The 19,854-nt window shown below is 44.4% G+C and overlaps 1 protein-coding gene across 1 annotated transcript in view; it reads left to right on the top strand.

The window, feature by feature from the left end:
• Window positions 1-19,627, top strand: part of ANO2 (anoctamin 2) — a 299,806-nt gene extending 280,179 nt beyond the window's left edge. The window contains exons 21-25 of the mRNA XM_039874110.1: window positions 2,729-2,881; window positions 3,217-3,269; window positions 5,041-5,222; window positions 16,537-16,642; window positions 18,657-19,627. Of these exons, the coding sequence (XP_039730044.1) occupies window positions 2,729-2,881; window positions 3,217-3,269; window positions 5,041-5,222; window positions 16,537-16,642; window positions 18,657-18,929 (767 nt within the window). The 3' untranslated portion in view covers window positions 18,930-19,627. The remainder of the gene's footprint in view (window positions 1-2,728; window positions 2,882-3,216; window positions 3,270-5,040; window positions 5,223-16,536; window positions 16,643-18,656) is intronic.
• Window positions 19,628-19,854: the final 227 nt, after the last annotated feature.

Genomic DNA, 19,854 nt, shown 5'->3' with positions numbered 1-19,854 from the left:
CTGGGCCTTTGAAGAGTTTGTACAATTTTGCCAGAGGATGTCACTTATGGAAAGAACATTTGCACTATAGAACTGAGCTCACTAGAATTAAGATCAACTTAGAACTATAAATAAAGATATGTTCATATACATACACACACACACACACACACACATACACATACATATATGTATATGTATATAGGCATGCATTTTACCAGTTTTAGAAACCAGTCTAACATCTGTTTTACTTTCCTTATTAATTCCATCCTCTTCTACCCTCTCCATCCCTACCCTACCCCAACTCTAAAGTGAGTTCCTCAGCAAAGTTGCCTTTAAAAGATGCTATAGACCCTGCATTTTGGCTCCTAGAGCTTATTATTGAAGATTTCTCCTCTCAAACTCCTACTTCAATCCCCTTTAGCCAGCCAGCTAGCCATGCAGTCATTCCAAGGGCTCAACCTTGACAAATCTGCACTTTCTGGTGTGTCTTGCCACTAACTGGCACCTGCCAGTCTCCTAGGGCCTGCTGAGCATCCCTTAGGCACAAGGTTGATGGCAGTGACAGGACTGTATCAGCCAGAACAATAACCCACGACTGTAACCCAAGCATACTGCCAGATTGTGCTGTAGTTCCACACAGATTCTCTTTCTTGAAACTTCTACTGTGGTTAGGCTATGTGTCTGAACTTTTATTTTTTACTTATAGGTCCTGGTTTTCATTCTTTTTTTGAATATTCTAGAATCTTGAAGCTTGTCCAAGAGATAGAATCGTGGCATCATAGCAAATCAGACCTGGAGGGAATTTAAACCATTCTCTTCAACTTATCAGTGAGGATGCTGAAGCTCATTGAAACACAGAATCGCCCAAGGACATATGGCCAGAGAGAAACATATCCAGGGCTAGCGGTCAGGCCTCCTGACTCTCATTCAGTACATATACCTTGAAGTTGTGTCTGTTTAGCTTATAAGTATGCGTATACACTGCAGCCATCTGTATGTGTTGATTTTTCTTCCAACATTAAAATTACACTTAACAGTTATTAAGTGGCAGACATTGTTCTAGCACTTTATATATGCAATGTCATTTATCCTTATGACAACCTCGATGGGCGGGGGGGTCTTATTATTATCATCCATTTACAATTAAAGTAACTGAAACAGAGAAGTTAAATAACTTGCCCTTAGTGTGTAGGGAAGTCTTATTAAATGGTGACTTTCCTGGGACTCAGGACTGTGTTGGCATCAGCAAATATGTACTGAGCCTCCGGAATGGATGAAGCCCATTTCTAGTGGGAAATAATGACAAGTAAGTAGGCGGATCACGACAGCACGCAGCGGTAACTGCAACAGGCATCCATGGAGGGAAGAGGGAGTAATGAGCTTCACTAATAGTCTGGGGGGTGCATAGAAGTTTGCTAGCTGGAGAATGAATGCTTGTGCACAAATGAATGGAAGGACCTCACGTGTTCAGGGAAAAATCAGGAGAGTGAGAAGTTCAGAGTGCCAGAAGCGTGATGGCTGTGGGGGACATGTTGGGAGATGGGCCTAGAGAGGCAGGTGGGGAGCAGAATGGAAAGTACCTGTTAAAGTACCTGCATCCCAAGATAAGGAATTTAAATTCGATCCAGTAAACAGGGGGGAGCCAACAGAAGTTTGTATGGGTAGGGAAGTGGCAGGATCAGGGCTGAAGAGGCTTTAGAGCAGAGGAAGACTGGGGACGAGGGACCAGGGAGGAGGTTGGTAACAGCCCAGGCGGAAACAGTGAGGGCCTGGACACTTTACAGCCAGACGTCTGATGGGCACAAGCTGCCACCACTTGGTTTTTCACACTGCTTTCATGGCTTGCGACGCTCTCTTTAATCCAGTCTTCCTGGGACTACAGGCCCATTTTTCAAGACTAAGTGTAGGTGCTCGATATGGAGACTTCCTTAGTGCCCGCCCTGAATGGGTTTGTGTCCTCCCTCCTTCGGTGCTCCGCTGTCTCTGGCACATTCTTCTTTTTCCCTCAGCACACATAAAATCTTGCTGCACGTCCTCGTGTCCATATCTCTCTTCTGCTTACACCCAGCTCCTTGAAGGCAGAAGCAGACCTTTGCCTCCTTATATACTTGGCACAGTGCCTGACATTTACTGAGCTCTCAATAAATGTGAGATGAATGAATAAACTTTCTAAGTAAAGGCAGTGACTATGGATATGGAAAGAAGAGGCCAAATTTGGGACATGGTTTTTAAAATTACATCAGGGGTTGGAAAACCATGGCCCAGGGGCCAAAGCCAGCCCACTTTCTTTGCTGCTTTTGTAAATAAGGTTTTGTTGACCAAGCCCATTTGTCTACATTTTCTCTATAGCCACTTTCATGCTACAGTGGTAGAGTTAAGTCATCATGGCAAGAGCAGATGGCCTGCAAATACAAAAATATTTACTATCTGGGCTTTTGCTGGAAAAGTTTGTCAACCTCCGAGTTAGGTGACCAGGATTAGTGACTGGAGATAAAGAGTCACAGCTTCTTCTTTTCTCCTATCTCCTCCCTGTGCCTGATACAGCACTTTATTCCCAAGCATTGACCAATAGGCCTGAAGGGACTGAGAAAGAAATACCGTAGGGCAGGAAGAAAAGGGAGCCTAAAAGAGTGAGATGGAAAAGGGAACTCCATAAGAAAAGACCAGGGTCATAAGCTGCAAGGCAGAATTGATCTAAATTGTGCTTCTTCCCGGTGAAGCTTCTCATGCGTATGCTCTCTTTTAGTCGTCCAATTTGGCTTCGTCACCCTCTTTGTGGCCTCCTTTCCTCTGGCACCTGTGTTTGCCCTCCTGAACAATGTTATTGAAGTGCGACTCGATGCAAAGAAGTTTGTCACAGAGCTGAGACGACCAGATGCTGTGAGAACGAAAGATATCGGTACGTCCCCTACTTAGAGTCTGTGGCAGGCCCATCCCCCACCGCCACCCTCATGGTGTGTCAGGGATCAAGGGCTACAGGGAAGCCCTTGCCTCTTTACCCCAACGAGCTCCTCGTCCTCAGATCTTCAGGTGCTGGGAGGCCTTTGAGAGGCCACATTATCCATCCCCTCTTGTCCCCTTGGTAACCTAAGCCTCTCCAGACGAGCCCAATCCCGGGGGGCCCGGCAAACCTCCCCGGGGACCATGCCTGCAAGGCATCACCCTGAGCCACAGGGTTGTCATCACTGGGCCGAGGGCGAGAGTGAGCCAGATGCCCTTCTTTCTGTCTTACAGGGATTTGGTTTGACATTCTCTCTGGAATCGGCAAGTTCTCTGTTATCAGCAATGTAAGTGCTTATGTCCAGCTCTGGGGGGAGGGCTTTCCAGAGAAAGTGAGGACTTCAGAGCAGGAAACCAGCCCTTGGTACCTCCCAGCCTTTTCCATCTGGAGCTTTATTTAATACAGCTTCTGGTTAATAGTGCATATAAGCCTTCTAACTCATCATGCCGTCGCCAGAGCTGTGCCACTTAACTGTTAATTTCACTAAGAGAAAGAAGGATAATTACAACCAGAATGCATACCTTTGCCTTAAGAACCAAAATCAGATCTTTCTTCAGAGCCAAGAATAATGAGGAAAGAATTCCACATATCTATTTATCTCTTTCCTTTCTTTTCTACTCCTGAGCTAAACAATACCTGGAGAATTGCCCAGTCTGCACGTCTTAATTACGGTTCCTCCAAGTTGTCGATGCAAAGACTTAATTATCCTTGTGGACTCTGGCACTGTGTAGGTGAAGATAAGACACAGAAGAAGAGGGGTCCCACCTGTTGTGGCCTCCTTAACTGCCTTGCCAGATGTGTCCACATTTCAGAGTAAATCCTACTGGGCCCAAGCCAGCAGCTCCTTTTGCTTCCGTGTTCTGTAGAGGTGGTGGCCAGGCAGGGCCTCCTCTTCCATCTCCCAAGAAAATATCAGCCAGTTCAGTGCACACCAAGAAAGCCACAGCCCATTATCCCTTGGGAGAGAAACACTGATTCTGGCTGTGATCTGGTTCCCTATTAAGAACACGTAAACTGGCTGGAGAGGTGTGAGGGGTTGCAGAGAGACTTAGCACATTGCATTTTGAATGTTTGATGTAGGCAGCACACATTTTGAGGCTGAGAATAAGGTACAATTTGGAAAATAGATCAATAACTACTTTGGAGTTGTGTCTACTTCAAAGAGGCCCCGGGTACTAGCACTTTCTGTCTATAATTATTACAAGTATGTTACTTGTTCTCAAATATGGTTATGGCCATCCACACTCATTTCGAAAACAATACCTAAACTACATTTTTAAAAAGGGCTTTAACTGTTGATGTGGAATACAGTATAAACACTTGCCAAAAAGATTTAAGATTTTCTTTGCAGAAAGTACCTCCACATTCAAACATGCAGTCTTTCATTTGTTGTTTGGTTTGCTCTGTAGACATTTATAGAGTTTAGATATGCCAGATGCTCTGTTGGGTGTGTGTGGTTCCATCCAGCAGGATCTACTCATTTCCTCTCTGTGTCTCACTTTTCCTAAGTCAAATGAATGAAAGAACCACTTCCATTATGTGATGTGCCAAAAAGCGGCAAGATATGGTGGTCAAATTAAGGAAATTATGGAACCATATCCTTGGTATTTCTGGCTTTCTGGTGTCACTCAGGGGTAGAAGTACATGGTTCTTTTGCCCATTGTACCTCAGTGGCATTCTCATCACTATTGGTAATTTTCTCAGAAAATCTTCCACTCTGCCTTGGCTTGGCCCACACTGATGTCAATTCAAATATCACGTAGGCAGTTTATTCCGTCCAGCACTAAATGGTCCAAAATGACTTAGCATCCTTTGCTGTAGTGGTTGTAATTTACTCTCGTGACAGCCACTGTCTTGTGGACTTGCTTACACATATCAAAGATGGAAAATCCAGGTAGATAAGCTCCATGAGCTGAGAGATAAGGACTTCTGTATCAATCAGAGTCACACCTCTGGATGGGGAGTCCAAGAGCGGGCAGTCAGCCAGATAGACCCTGTGCCACCTGGACAGCATCCATCCTGACTTTTCTTCAAGTGCTTGTGGTTCTGTTCCTCAGGCTTTCGTCATTGCCATCACCTCCGACTTTATCCCCCGCCTTGTGTACCAGTACTCCTATAGTCACAATGGGACTCTGCATGGCTTTGTCAACCATACTCTCTCCTTTTTCAACGTCAGCCAGCTGAAGGAGGGAACGCAACCCGAAAATTCACAGTTCGACCAAGAGGTTCAGTTCTGCAGGTAAAGTAATCACAAGGAGGAAGGCAGCACAGGACTTGAAGTGGTAGATCCAAGTAATTATCTGGATGACCTGGGCTTAGATCATTGTCCTTTTCTTCTGTCTCCTACCTGACCCCAATCACTATAAACCAATTTCCATGAATCAACAAATATTTATTGAGTGCCTTTTGCTAGACACTGTAGAATAGACAAAGAAGTATATAGCCTTGTCTTTACCACTGAGGAGTTTATAGTCTGGTTGGGAAGAAAACAAGCAGAACAGATAGGAAATAGCAGGTTATTTAGTGATTATATCTAGCATGGACCATAAACATTGTGAATATTCAGAGGAGAGGGAAATTGGCGTTGGCTAGAACAGAGAGGTAGGCTTCCTTGGAGGGGCCGCGAGGAGGTTGTTTGGTTTGCTCTGTAGACATTTATAGAGAGTTTAGATATGCCAGATGCTCTGTTGGGTGTGTGTGGACAGAAAGAGAGAGTATCCTAGATGGGGAGTCAGCATGGGCAAAGTCATGGGGGTGGGGATGAATCCGGGATGTTAGATAAACACTTAGGGGCTAGGTGGTGTTGTTAGCAAGGAGAGTTCTTAGGAGATAATAATAGAGAATAATATAGGAAATACAATGTATGTAGAAACTCCTAGGATAATATAAGCCAAAAACATTGTTGAATTTGAATAGATAGGATAAAGTAGATAGTGGGACATTTTGAAATCTTACAAGAATTATAATGTGATGTAATGGGAAGATATTGACCTTTTTAGTGCCAAGGAAGGAAGGATAGGTAGGCTTTGGAAAATTGACCTGATCTAAGAGAGAAAGATAAACTAGACTTGGGGAAACAGGGAGGGCAGCTGAGCTGCTACATCATTCAGACATGAACCGTGGTGGGCACAGACCAGGGCAATGAAAGAGGAAAGGAGAAGATGATGAGCTATTTCATATAACATATTGCAAAGTTGGTGACAAGACACATAAGAGAGAATATGAGTCAAGGATATCTTCAAAGTTGGACTGAAGTCAGACGACTAGGAAATTGTGAGTCCATTGAAGAGATGGGGAAGATGCTAAGAGAGTCTGATTTTATGGTACATATGATGAATTTGATTTCAATCATGTTGCATTTAAAATAATGGTAAGAAATCTAAGAGGAAGCTTTCACCTAACTTCTAGACACACTAAGCTGGAATTTCAGAAAGGTCCAGGTTAGAGTCATGATTGAAAATCATCAGCACACTATTTACCTAAAAGGGCAAATGAAGAGAAGAAGAGCAGAGGGGAATAAATTATTTAACTCTTTTTTACCCTGGTGAAACGATGGTCCCCATAAAGGACTTAATCAAAGATCATACCTCATTAATTTAAAAAAAATAGAACACTAAAATGAAAACCTATGAAAAAGTATTGCTAGGAAAATGTAGGGCTCTAATGTACCATCCTCAATAATGTCTGATGCAAAAGCTGCAGATGACTCCATTGAAGAAGCAGTGTTTCAGCCGTGTTTGCAGCAGTGATGACCCTTAGCATATCTGTCATGCTTACCCACCTGAGACACCTTGATATTCAAGATCAGCCATTTGTAAGATGGCTGCTTAAGTTCAGTTTCACAGCTCAGACCACCAAAGAGAGAATTGGTCTTCCCAATTCAGATAGCTGAGTTAAACAACCTTACCTATTTGTGATTTAAATAGAAGGGTCTTCTGGTTCCAGGAGCAATAACTTTAGGGTTCAACTCTAGCAAACCAAGACAAGACTCAAAATCAGAGACCAGATCTAAGAATAGATGAGTAAATTTATTCATAGATATCAATTTATGTCAGCCTATATGGTTCAGGAATTTTCACATCTGGTGCTGTAAAGACTCTGGCTCTTAGACTAAAGTCGTATGTAGGCCAATTTGCAACTAGACTATGCACTGGCCAGGGGTCACTCCTCCATATGTCTGGAGTGCCAGACTGTCTGTCCATGGTGCTGGATTTGGGTCTGCAGATCCAAAAGACGTAGTTCTACTGCACGGAGGGTCTATACCAGCTCCAGGCCTTTTCTGGTAGCATCCCGATCTGCTCCAGCAGGATCTGTGAAATTAGCCAACAGGTTTACATTAAACAAGCAGGCACTGAAAAGTGAGAATTATCTAATCATGTTTATAAGTGGAAAGTACCATAACAATCATCTTGAAACTCTCCATTCTACATAGAAAGAAACTTGGGAAGTTGAAGAGTTATCCAAGATTACGGAGGTTTCTAGTGTGACAGATCCTAAAGTAAAACTCACATCTATCTAAGAACACAGGCTTCTACCCCCATGCGCTGTTGGGGAGCACCACCAGTGTGACTTACTCTGTAGGGAGGCAAGGCTAACACTATCTGCTTTTCCAGTCAGTCTAGAAGCACATGTCTGTCCATAACACTAAAGTTCTCTGACTTTGCCCCTGACCATCAGATCTTCCAGTAACACATATGAATATGCTTTCTAGATATATCAGTGGCTTAACCTGGCTTAAATACAAAGGAACTTTAATGACCCCCATACTGAAAGTTGAGGATGGGCCTAATTTTAGGCAAGAGTTGATTCAATCAAGTCTGCTCCAACCAAATCTTTCTCTGTCTCCTGACTCCATTCCAGTTGATGTTGATTGTAGTTTCAAGCTCTATATCACTGCCAGCAGCTATAGGCCAGTATCATATTGAGTCCAGTGAGAAAAAATACCTCTTTTCCAGTGACCCCCAGCAAAAGTCTCATTGTATCTCCTTGACTAGGATCAGTATGCATGCCCTACCTGGAACCCATCTCTGTAATTAGAGGAATGCAATGCTCTCCATGGCCTTTGGGGTAGGAGTTGAGGGTGGAATCATCTCCAATTGAAGCATGTGATTGCCAAGTAGGAGGTAGTTCCCTAGTGAGAAGTCAAAATGAATGGATACCACTCAGCCAAAATAACAAATGCCCAGGATACCAGATATTATTAGTACACATGGATCAGATTGAGCTTTCTTGTATCTGCCTTCAGAGTCACTGCATTTTCCAGCCAGTCATAAAGCCTTGTTAACTCTTTCCATTGTTTTCATTCAAGTAGATGGAATCATGGCTTATCTGTGGCCTATTTTTTTTTTAATTCTGCCACTGTGTGGCAGAATTATCAATGGATGCATACATAGGAAGTACATTCTATATTTCACTTATTCACAGAAAATAGATTATTCCAGAATCAAACCAAAATGAATTTTAGAGCATTTGATCATTTTTTCCTTATATAGTACCAGTGAGGATTATAGGTTCATTATGTTTTTGAGGCCTTACTGTGGGCTTGGCATGGTGATATAACAGGGAACAAAACACAGTGACTTCCTCAAGGAGTCTAGATAGAGAAGATCAGTAAGTAAATAAGCAATTAAAATGTAGTTTTACTAATTTACAGTAGGGTCACCACAGAGAGCTCTAAGAGCCTTAAGGACAGAGGTCATGCACCTCACCCAGACTTAAGTGTGCAGGGGAAGCTTCAAGGGAGGTGAAACCCAAGCAATGGACAGGACAAAAGTGGCCAGAGAGAATAGCTTGATGGAACTCATTCACATGACCAAGCCAGCCTGGGTGCTGATGGGGTTGGGAGGAGTGGTGGCAGATGTTGTAAAGGGGGTGTCCAGTGGAGAAGGAGGTCCAGGGGGAGCAGTGCGTTCCAGATGGAGGGGCCAGTTCATGCTCAGTGGTTGGGGCTGGAGTGAGAGGGGTCAGCTGTGAGAGATGAGGCTGGAAGAAAGCACAAAAGCTGGACCAAGCAGAGCATGTTGGTCACTTGGAAGTGTGTGGATTCCCGCTTAGGGTAGCACAGAGCAGCAGTGTTGAGCTGAGACTTTTCCTTGGTGTTATCTCTGACCACAGTGTGAAGACTGGTGGGTTACATTTAATATAAAGAGCTACCCTACTCTAACGGGTATGCGGATGTCTAGAGAACAGGGTCAGCACATCATCTAGATAGAACTGATCAAATAGGTGTAAATTGCACGCTACGTTTCCTAGATGGGCGAGAGTTGTTGATAGAAATCTCTATCTCAGATGGGTCCAGCTCAATGCAGGCTGTGTGAACTTGTCTGCATCATCAAATTTTCTGGAGATTTCGGAAGCGGAGGCATAACCTAATGATGTCTTTGAAAGCTAGGAATTGTCAGTGGCTGAGAAATAGAAATGAAGGAGAGAGAGAAAAAGGGAGGAAGAAGAAGAAAGAGGGAGGGGGAAAAAGCGGGGTGTATGTGGTGGAGGTGTGGAGAGAGAGGTAGGGGAGGGAGAGAGAGAGAGAAGGATTGATTGATTGAAATTGGGAATGGGGAAGGGACTGTGTGAAAGAGATTGTGAGAAACAGAGACAGTTCTGTATCTAGCCCCAAAGCCAGCATTTAAAACCTCTTCCGTGGTGGGAAATAAAGTTTGCCCTGATTTTCTGGCAAATAGTGTTGGGAACTCGGTGACCCTTCTTATTCTTAGTTTTCAGTGACCTCTGGAGATAAATGTGGTCAAGTAAAACTGAGGTCTCCAGCTCCAACCCGGCCTCGCCAGGGAAGAGGTATCTTAAAAATAGCAATAAAAGTTAGGACAAGTCTCTGGCTGCCCAATTGAGATACATTCCCAGCATTTTTGAAGCAACATTGGCCTCAGCCATCTAACCGCTCTGGCAGGGCTGCTCCATAAACAGTCCTGTGACGTCAATCTGCAGGCATGATTAGTGGCCATTTGACAAGGTCGACTGAGCACTGCTTCCTGGAGGATGGATGGCAGTTTGGGCTCCCATCTCTGCCGGAAGGGAGCAGAACGATCAGTAGGGCAGGGCCTGGCCAGGGATCTGGGTCCCAGAGCTAGAGGAGCCGACCTGGGCATGGGCAACCCAATGGTCTCTTTGGAGGTGCTGAACCTGCAGAAACAGCATCTTTGAGTGGTTCCTGCTGGGTTTTATGCAGGGCTTAAGTTTTTTCACATCCCAAGGTCCTGTAAAAGTCTTCAAAGAGGTAAGTTCCCTTCTAGCCATGGCTGCCTCTCATCTGCTTTTTCCTGAGGTAGAGTCAGCTTTTCCGGGTGTTGCCTTTCCTGATCCTTATCAACTACTGGATTGACATGGTTCTCATTAATTCCCAACTGCCTGTACTGTTTTCCAAAGGCCAAGTTCAGAAGGCAGCTCAGATGGTATGAAAATATTGTACGTAATTGTATTCAGCATTAATATAACTTTAATTTCCATTGGGATTATTAAAAAAAATTTTTTTTACATATCGCTGTTTGGAATTGAGAAATGCATTTCCTAACTGATTCATAATATAAGAAAAATCTCATTTTTAAAAAAGGATTGTTGATGACCACTCCTGGGTTAGTTATTTTGGCACCCTTTACTGCCCACCGTGATTTAGTATTATGATTAATTGTGGCAGATGTCACTGTCACTGGTCACCCCTGCAAGTGAGGATGGGAGGGGGACATCTGAGCCAGGAGTCTCTCTTCCCTCTCCACACCTCCATTTCCCCATTTGTAAAAAATAGGCCTTGGAATAAATAATCTCCGAAGAATCTTTTCTGCTTTAAAAAAAATGATGACACATGTAATATATTAATCTATTCCTATAACAATCCTAAGCATTACAGGCAAGCACTGGAACTCTGGTTCACCTCCACCCTAACCCCGGCCCAATCCTATGCATCTTCCCAAAGTAACCATTTGTGTGAATCATTTGTGTGAATCTTCCTCAGACGTTCCCATGCATTAACATAAAATGAACTTGTAGAACCTTTAAGATATTGTTTCATGGGTTTGTTTTATAATAATGTAATATATTTTGCATTAATGGGAACCTTATTTCTTTAGGTATTGTATAAATTCAACTCTGTGATTTTTCATAGTATTAGAGCCATCTAGATAAAATATTAATATAATCTTAAAGCTAAAATATAATATTGATTTTTGTACCAGTTTCATTTAATGTATGCGAATCTGTCTCAGTTAACACTATAATTTTGTACCTGAAGTCTTAGTATAAAAATATATTTGGGTCAACAGAATATTGCTATTAATCACATCCTTCTTTTGAAATTATGACTTTATTATAAACATAATTATGTATATGTGTGTGTGTGTGTGTGTGTGTGTGTGTATGTGTGTAGAGAGAGCCTCTCTTCTCTGCCCCCAATCCTGTGTATGTATATATTATATATATTATATATAAATTGTATATAATTATATATAATTTATAATATATAATTAATATATCATTTATATTAAGTATTAATATATAATTATAAATTATATTAATTACATTTTATATAAATATATTGAAAATATATATTTAGATGTCTGTAAAAGGAAAAGAATCTCTTCTCAGCCCCCACCCCAGTCACTCTCTTCCAGAAGAAACCATTTTGTCTATTTTCTGTGGAATTCTGCAGAAATCACATTCACGTGTTGTCTTATTTGCTTTTCACTGTGTCTTCCTTTACTGTTCAGTGTACACACACACACACACACACACACAAACACACACACACATGTATGTGCTTATTTATTCATGGTCGGAGTGAGAGAGCTGGAGTGTGCACCGTCTATGCGCTCAGCACCAAGATGCACATTTCGTTAGCTCCACTTTATGGATGAGAATGTTGGGGTCCAGAGAAGTGAAATAACTTCCTCAGGGTCTTACAGTTAGTAAATGACATAGCCACTCCATGTGCACACTTGCTTTGTAGACACTTCAGTTGTTTCATTATTGAAAGACTCTCCATATTAAAAGACTAAAGGGAAGTCTCAAAATTAGTGTTAAGGCTAAAAGAAAATAAAGAAGGACTGGATGGATGAGGGTGAGATCTAAGAACAGTTCCTAAAATTGTATCCCCGAGCTTAAATCCTAGACAGTAGATGTAGGAAGTGACCAGATCTGACGGGTCACCAGTGCTTCGCTGCCCAGTGAGGCTGTGGGAGAACCAAGCTCCCTCAACCAGGGGAAAGGGTCTGGTTTTGGAAAGCATTCGAGTTGATGGGAATAGAACAGAAGTTACTTCCCACCGGCCTGAGGCTTGCCTGCTTTTACCTGGACACAGATCCTGAGAGAAGCCCCGAGCAGTCGTGGCACTGGCCTACTCTTTTGTATTCATATCAGCATCATGGGAAACTTGGTGTGTCTGTGCTGGAGTACTCAGAAATCTTCCTGGGAAGCCAGGAGAAACTGGGAGCAAGGGTATATGTGCTCTGTTCTCTTTTAACAGAAGAGGGTGTATTTCATAAGTTACCTTCAGTCGAAGGAGAAAGAATAGTTACTGTTTAGTGGGTCTATATCTGATAGATGGGATGGTGTGCTGAGTGCCTTCACTGACATTTCGTCTTCATTATAGCTCTGTGAGATGGAAGTTGAGTCCCACGTTATAGACTTTGGTCCTGACCATCAGCACATTAGGCCACTTGCAGAGGGCATAGAACTGAAGTGGCGGGGGCGGCATCTAGACACCTGACTACAAAGCCTATGTTTTTGCCAATGTTTTGCCTTGGACTTAGAAGCAAAACAGACGAAACAGACAACTGTCACCATAGGGGACACAATTAAGTCTGTTAACCACTTTGTCTTTTGTGGACATTTCGAGTCTTAAAGTTAATGATCTCTGTTTAATTAGTATCTTCTAGTTACTCAGTGATAAGCTTGACTTCTTAGGATGAAAAATGTTTTTTTTGCAAGTGACACAATTCCATTTTTCTTATTATTGAGTAGTAGTCCATTGTATATGTGTACCACATCTTTTTTATCCATTCACCTATCGATGGTCACCTATGTTGCTTCTATATCTTGGCCATTGTAAACAATGCTGCAATGAACAAGGGGTGTGTATGTCTTTTGGAATCAGTGTTTTTGTTTTCTTTAGACAAATACCCATACATGGTATTGCTGGATCGTATGGCAGCTCTATGTTAATTTTTTGAGGAATCTCCATACTCTTTTCCATAGTGGCTACACCAATTTACAATCTCTCAAATAGTGTGCAAGAGTTCTCTTTTCTCCACATCTTCACCAGCACTTGTTATTCATTGATTTTTTTTTTTTTTGATGATAGCCATTCTGAGGTGATACCTCATTGTGTTTTTGATTTGCATTTCCATGATGATTAATAATGTTGAACAACTATTTATGTGTCTGTTGGGCATCTGTATGTCCTCTTTGGAGAAACATGTATTCAGGTCCTCTGCCCATTTTTTGGTCAAAAAAAAATTTTTTTTTTTTTGCATTAAGCTGTATAGGTTCCTTATATATTTTAGATAATAATTCCTTTTCAGAGATATCATTTGTGAATATCTTCTCCCATTCAGTAGGTTGTCTTTTCGTTTTGTTAATGATTTCCATCACTGTGTTTTTTTTTTCTTTGAGATCCTTTTCTTTATGAATTTGCTCTGAGCTCCAGCTCTGGAGCAGCAGATCAAAAGCTGCCAAGGATGAGTGGGGAGGAACTAAACTGTCTGGCTTCAGGGTGAAGGCTGGAGGGTCAGTTTTCTGCCAGAGAGAAGCCTGGCAGAAGCCACTGTTCCCCTGTTGAGCCCTCCCCCAACACAGCATGCAGAGGCAGGCGGGCACCATATCTGAGAATGACGAAATCTTATTTTATATTATGAAATCTGAATTTATATTGGAATGTAAACAACCAATCATTTACCTGCTGGCAGAGGCTTACTGGAATCAATGTTTTTCTAACTATGAGTCATGGTTCATTAGTAGGTTATCCATTTAATGGGTCATGATCAGCATTTTAAAGAATAGAATAGGACAAAATAGGATAGGATAGGGTAAGATGATAGGATCAGATCGGATAGGATAGAATAGGATAGAATAGAAAGATACCAGTGCATTGCACACAGCAAGGGTAAATATGTTTTGTGTAATTTTTGTTTCAGTGACATATATTTATGTGCACATCAATTTAAAATGTATTTCTTACTACTGTAGGTCACAGGTTTTAAAAACTTATCTTTGGAAGGAGAAATGCGAACAGATGCACAATTTATTAAATAGCGTATCGTTCTTTTCAGTGAATAACTTGCCCTATAGTTCCTAACAGAGTACCCTTAGCCCATCGACATAGGGGTATTTTCAAGTAGAGTTTTCTGGACATATCTGTGTTCATCTTTCCCAGATACTTGATTAGATAAATGTGCCTATTAGATTCAAAACATGTTTTGGACACTCGGGGAAGGCAAAGTGACATTTCTAAAAGCTCTGTGAGTTAGTGGTAGAGGTGGGACACCAGAATTCGATTATTTATGGATTCTTTTCAGACTGCAAAAAAGCAGGGTGAGCAATGGCTCTCATACTGAGGTCAGTGAACATCTGTTCCTTCATAGATGGAGCTAGAGAACAAGAGAAACAGACTGATTACAGCAAAAGGGATGGGGCTGGACCCAGGGAAGGGTTTCCCTGTGCAAAGGAGTGAGCATGTGTGTAGCACCCCTCCTTGGAGGTCTTGAGAAGAGTAAGGTCAGTTCCCTTCTGCCATGGGGTCTTTTGCAGGGCAGCAAGCGGGTGAGGTTAGCCTGAGTTTTTTCCCACTTCGGGATGTCCTTATTCCTTTAGCCACGCTCTGCCTCTCTCCCATTAGCAAGCGTAATTGAAGCTGGCCGTGTTTCTGTCCTCAGCCACGGATGGATGTGATGAATGCCGTGGTGTTTTGCCGTGCTGCAGTTAGCTTTGCTTTTCATCCGAATGTCAAACCAAGCCTGCAACAGCTGTGATCAGCTGTTGGAAGAGGGGGAGTTGGGTGGGAGGGGGCAACTCCTGGCCTCTTGCCCAGCCCTAGTCGAATGCTTAGTGTCCCCCCTCTCAGTTTGTCTCTTTCTGTGGCTGACTCTATCTCTAGGTCTTTTTCTATCTTTTCACGTGCATCTCTCTTTTAGGCTTTTTCCCCCGACCTTCTTCCCTCATCTCTCCTTGGGCAATTGGGAGCCACCATGCTTCGACATGAATCCTTCAGAGCAGTTGGTGCTGTTAGGGCTGGGGAAGCTACAGAGAGCACCCACTTCTGACTTCCCCACCCCACACCACCGCTGGTGATAAGGTGCTCTGTGATGACAGGAGAGAAGCTTGAATTCAACCAGACTTCGATTCTCATCTTGCCTCCACCACTCGCTGACCATGAGATCTTGGCCAAGTACTTAAACTTCTCTGAGCCTCAGTTTCCTCTTGTATTATACGGGTATATCAGTGCCTGCCTGAGGATACTGTTGTGAAGATTAAATGAGAAAACTTCCAGAAAACTTCCTTGCTCATAAATTGAAATATACTGCCTGTTAGCGTATGTTCATTTCCCTTCCTGGCTCCTTCTCAGACAGAGTCTCCCCACCTTGCCCTCCTTGGTAGCTGTGTGCCCCACATGGTGGCCTGATGCCACCCCACCTCTCGCTTCAGCCCAGGGCCTGCTTTGCTTTTACTGAGCATCAAAGCTTTGTTGAATTCCATGGAGGAAACAGTTTCATGAAGAGTCATAATTCTTCTGGTACCAGCTTTTGTAATTTTTCCAGTCTTAGCAAAAAGTGAGTCTGAGAAAATGAGCCATTTTTCATAGGAGTCATCGCAAGATAGGATGGGGGTGAAAAGGCAATGGGGAGGATAAACCCTGACCTCTCCGTGGATCTGAGAAGGAGGCATGAGCTCTCGTCACACACTGACATTTTGTTTCTTAAGCAGCACAGCCAAATTATAGAGATGGTTTGTAAAAGAGGATGATACTGATCAACCGTGACTATTACCACCAGCCCTCCCCACCTCATTCACTCAGCCTTTAACTTGGTCACAATCAGCTTTTCTCTGGGTACAAGCAAGGCCAGCTCCCCTCTCATGGCCATAGTCCCAAAGCAAATGCCTAGGGATGAAGCCCAGGATTGTCGCTGGCACCTATATCTTCATTGAGCCCACAGGCTGCAGAGAACTGTATGAGAGTCTGTGGGTCTCTTCTCCCCTCTAAGGCCTATAAGTGAGCGGGAGTCAAGATGGACTCACTGCCCTGGGATCCTCTCATGATTCTTGAGGCTCCTCTGGAAGGAGAATCTAGACACCAGAGGAAGCTTTGAGAATATCGGAGAGAGAGAGTAGGAAAAAGACATTTCTAGTCTGACATTGGCTTTTTTGGACTTTGGTCCTTTTATTCCATGGACACTTATTGGTCGGGCCATGGATTTCTCCTCTTTGCCCCCTGTTTCCCAAGTCCGAAAGTCAAGGGCTTGCCTGATGCTTTGACCTCAGAGGTTTCCCTCAGCGAAGTACCCCTCTTCCCTCCATCTTTTCTCAATCTTAACACCACATTCCTCTTCGGGCAGGTTTAAGGATTACCGAGAGCCGCCGTGGGCCCCAAACCCATATGAGTTTTCCAAACAGTACTGGTCTGTTCTGTCTGCCCGTCTGGCTTTTGTCATAATCTTCCAGGTGAGTTTTTCGGATAAAGAATAGCCAATTGGAACCCAAGCTGCAAGAGTAAAGACAGCCATGTCTCCAGGTTTTCATGGCACTGTGTGACTCGAGGGGCCTTGGCGTGTGGCATGCAGAGCGAGTGCCCCCTTCCCTGGGTGAGGCGGGAAGCACTCTCCAGAGGGCTTCCATTAATTGATGGATTTGCAGAAAGACTAAAACACAGAGTAAGATTACAAGGCAGAGGTAGAGTAAGTCGCAGAGCGGAGACAGCATCCCATTTAAACTTCAGACAACAAAGGGAAGTGGGAAGAGCGGTGGAAACCAGAGTCTCGGCTCTAATGCGGACGAGCAGCCCCACCAGAACCTTTCTCCCAGCCCTCTCGGCTGCCTCCCTCTTTTGTTGGTGGTGTTTTTAGCCCCTGAGACATCTGGTGGGAAGGGCCCAGAGACATCCTGCCATCTCTGAATGAATAGCAAACTTGAGCCCAGTGATTCCTATCACGGACAATAGCGGCAGCTCCAATTGCATCTCCGAGATTCTCCGAGCACGAGGCCCCAGTTCCCACTCGGGGTCCTGCCCGTCTTCGAGCAGCGCTGGAGCACAAGCCCAGATCCTGTTCTCGTAGACTCACTCAGGCTTTTGTACTCCCTGAAGGCCGATCTCTAGAGGGCTCTAAAATATCCTGCCCCCAACCCCAGCCCAGGAAGTGGAGAAGCCCACCGGCTAGTCTTTCAGCTAAAGAAGACAGCCATTCTTCTGGAGAGATGGGGCGATATATTTGAAAATTTGCTCGGACGGCCCCCTGCTGCCCCTCCAGCAGTAGCCTCCTCGCTTTACCGTATGTCACCTGTAACATTCACACTGTAGAGAGTTGGTTTAAAAGAGGAGCGTATAACTTGAAGCAGCTCTAGATTACCTAAGGCAGCCAGGAGCCTCTGCAAGCAGCAGTTGGTTCCCAAAGCCTTCTGCTGCGCTCCTAGGAGCATGCAGGGTTCAAGGTCGAGCTGTGCATGGGTTTAGAGCATGGAAGACGCAGCAGTGCTCTGTCATCTCGATCTGGGTTCCATCACTGTTCTGTGTTTCAGAGGGGAGAAGACACATGACCATATAATTGTCAGGCAGAGAAGAATACCACAGTTGGAGGAGTTATTGGGAGGGTATAGGCTCAGGTGGCTTGAGAATGGGAACCAGATCATCAAAGCAGTGAATGAACATTCACTGGGCCTTCCATGCTGGCGCTGTTATAATGTATTCACCCACTTTAACAAAATGCTCCCAGGGAAACGTCGTTTTATCCTACCTATATTTACGAGGAAGGAGATGTGGCTCTGCAGACAGAAGGAAGCCAATCACAAGTGTAATGGAAAGTTAGAACTGGTAAAGGAGAGCTGGAGGCAAGGGACCCAGACAGGCCAGGGTGACCAGAGTGGCCAGAGTGGAACGGAGAGCAAGATGTAGTAAATGTGAGTGACGAGTCAGGCTGGCTGAGGCCAGAATTCATTGTGGACATCAGAGGCCCATCTCTGACATGGAGGACAGAGGGTCAGGTGCAAGGAAGAGAGACACAGCTGGCTCAGTGAAAGCCCTAGAGAGGCCGTTGGGCCTTGTGGCCACTTCCCAGGAAGCTCTGGAACAGGGGGCCCGGAGGCTTTGAGGCCAAGAAGCCAGAACAGGGCACACGAGATGGGCTGGAGGAGGGGAAGACACAATGGCTAACATTATGGAGACCCTCTATGTCTGAGGTATTGATTCATTCAATCCTCACACAACTCCAAGAGGTAGGAACTGGTACTATTCTACTCTCTACCTGGGACATGAAGACCCCGAAGGCAGTTATGCATGTTGGCTAAGATTCCCCGCCAGCAAGCAGCAGAGCCAGAATACACACAGAGGCATCTGCTCCCGGGTCTGTGCTCTTCACCGCTGCACCCTGCCACCACGGTCACAGTGAAGGCCAGAGCTGGACGGTGGCACACCAGTGTTCCCAGCCAGGCCTCTCCTCTCAACTCTCTCCCTCGCTTTCGGCAGAACCTGGTGATGTTCCTGAGCGTCCTCGTAGACTGGATGATCCCAGATATCCCCACGGACATCAGCGACCAGATCAAGAAAGAAAAGAGCTTGTTGGTGGACTTCTTCCTGAAAGAGGAGCACGAGAAGCTCAAGCTGATGGATGAGCCGGACCCCAGGAGCCAGGGAGCGGGGCATCAGAGCAGGAGGAGCCGGGCGGCCAGCTCGGCACCCTCGGGCCGAAGCCAGCCGGGCAGCATCGCGTCCTCGGGGTCTCAGCACACCAACGTGTGAGCGAGTCAGCCCCACCACCGAGAGGGCGCTGCCGCGGAGGGACCACGCACGAGCATGTCTGTGCATCCACATGGTGTGGTGTCCGTCCTCCGCCCGGATCTGGCCTGCGGGGTCTTGTAAAGGGTGTGAGTGTGAAGAGAGGGAGAAATTAGAGCAAGTGAGAGAATGTGTGTAGGAAGGAAGAGAAATGATGCTGCTTCTCAGAAACTTCAAGCTTAAGTTTCTTTTAGGTCCTCTATTGAGTTGTATCCTTTGGGGGGATGGGCACCCTGTTTTGAGTTTATCGGTGAAAGAATTGAGTCTCTGTACCCCAGAATTCCCAGGCACCATGAGCCTTCCCTATGTTCTCTCAGGTACCCCCTCATTTCAGGCAGCCCACAAGCTATCACGGAAGCACAGTCAGAGCTCTGTTCTAACGCCCATCATAAGTGGTCACCGACCCCCTTTCCTTCATCACCCTGAGGAAACCCTCTGAGTTACTTGCAGCTGGGGCTGTCATAGCCTCAGTGGATGCAAATTATGTTCCAGGGCTGATTGCTGTGGCCACTGGACCTGATGGAGAGCAGCAAAGGTTCAAACCTGGGCTTGTCTTCAGTTCATGTCACGGAGATGCTTTAAGCTAAATGCAATTAACCATCATGTTATGCAGGTTAAGATTTAAAATAATAAAATAAATGGAAACATTCTTTATAAAAGTACTTCTCCTTGTCTTTGGTTCTCTCTGTCTCTGTCTGTCTGTCTGTCTCTCTCTCTCTCTCTCTCTTTTCCACACACTCCCAACCAATATTTGTTGAGTATCTATTTTGTGCCAGGCATTGTCCTCAGACTAGAGATACATGAGACAAAATCCCTGCCTCTTGGAGCTTAAGTTCTGGGGAGAGACAGACAATAGCCTTATAAATGTGTAGTATTTTCGATAGTAATA

The sequence above is a fragment of the Pteropus medius genome, unplaced genomic scaffold (assembly GCF_902729225.1).
Source record: "Pteropus medius unplaced genomic scaffold, Ma_sr-lr_union100, whole genome shotgun sequence".
NCBI classification, from domain to species: Eukaryota; Metazoa; Chordata; class Mammalia; order Chiroptera; family Pteropodidae; genus Pteropus; species Pteropus medius.
The sequence above is the reverse complement of the archived record's forward strand: the minus strand, read 5'-3'. Positions and strand labels throughout refer to the sequence as shown.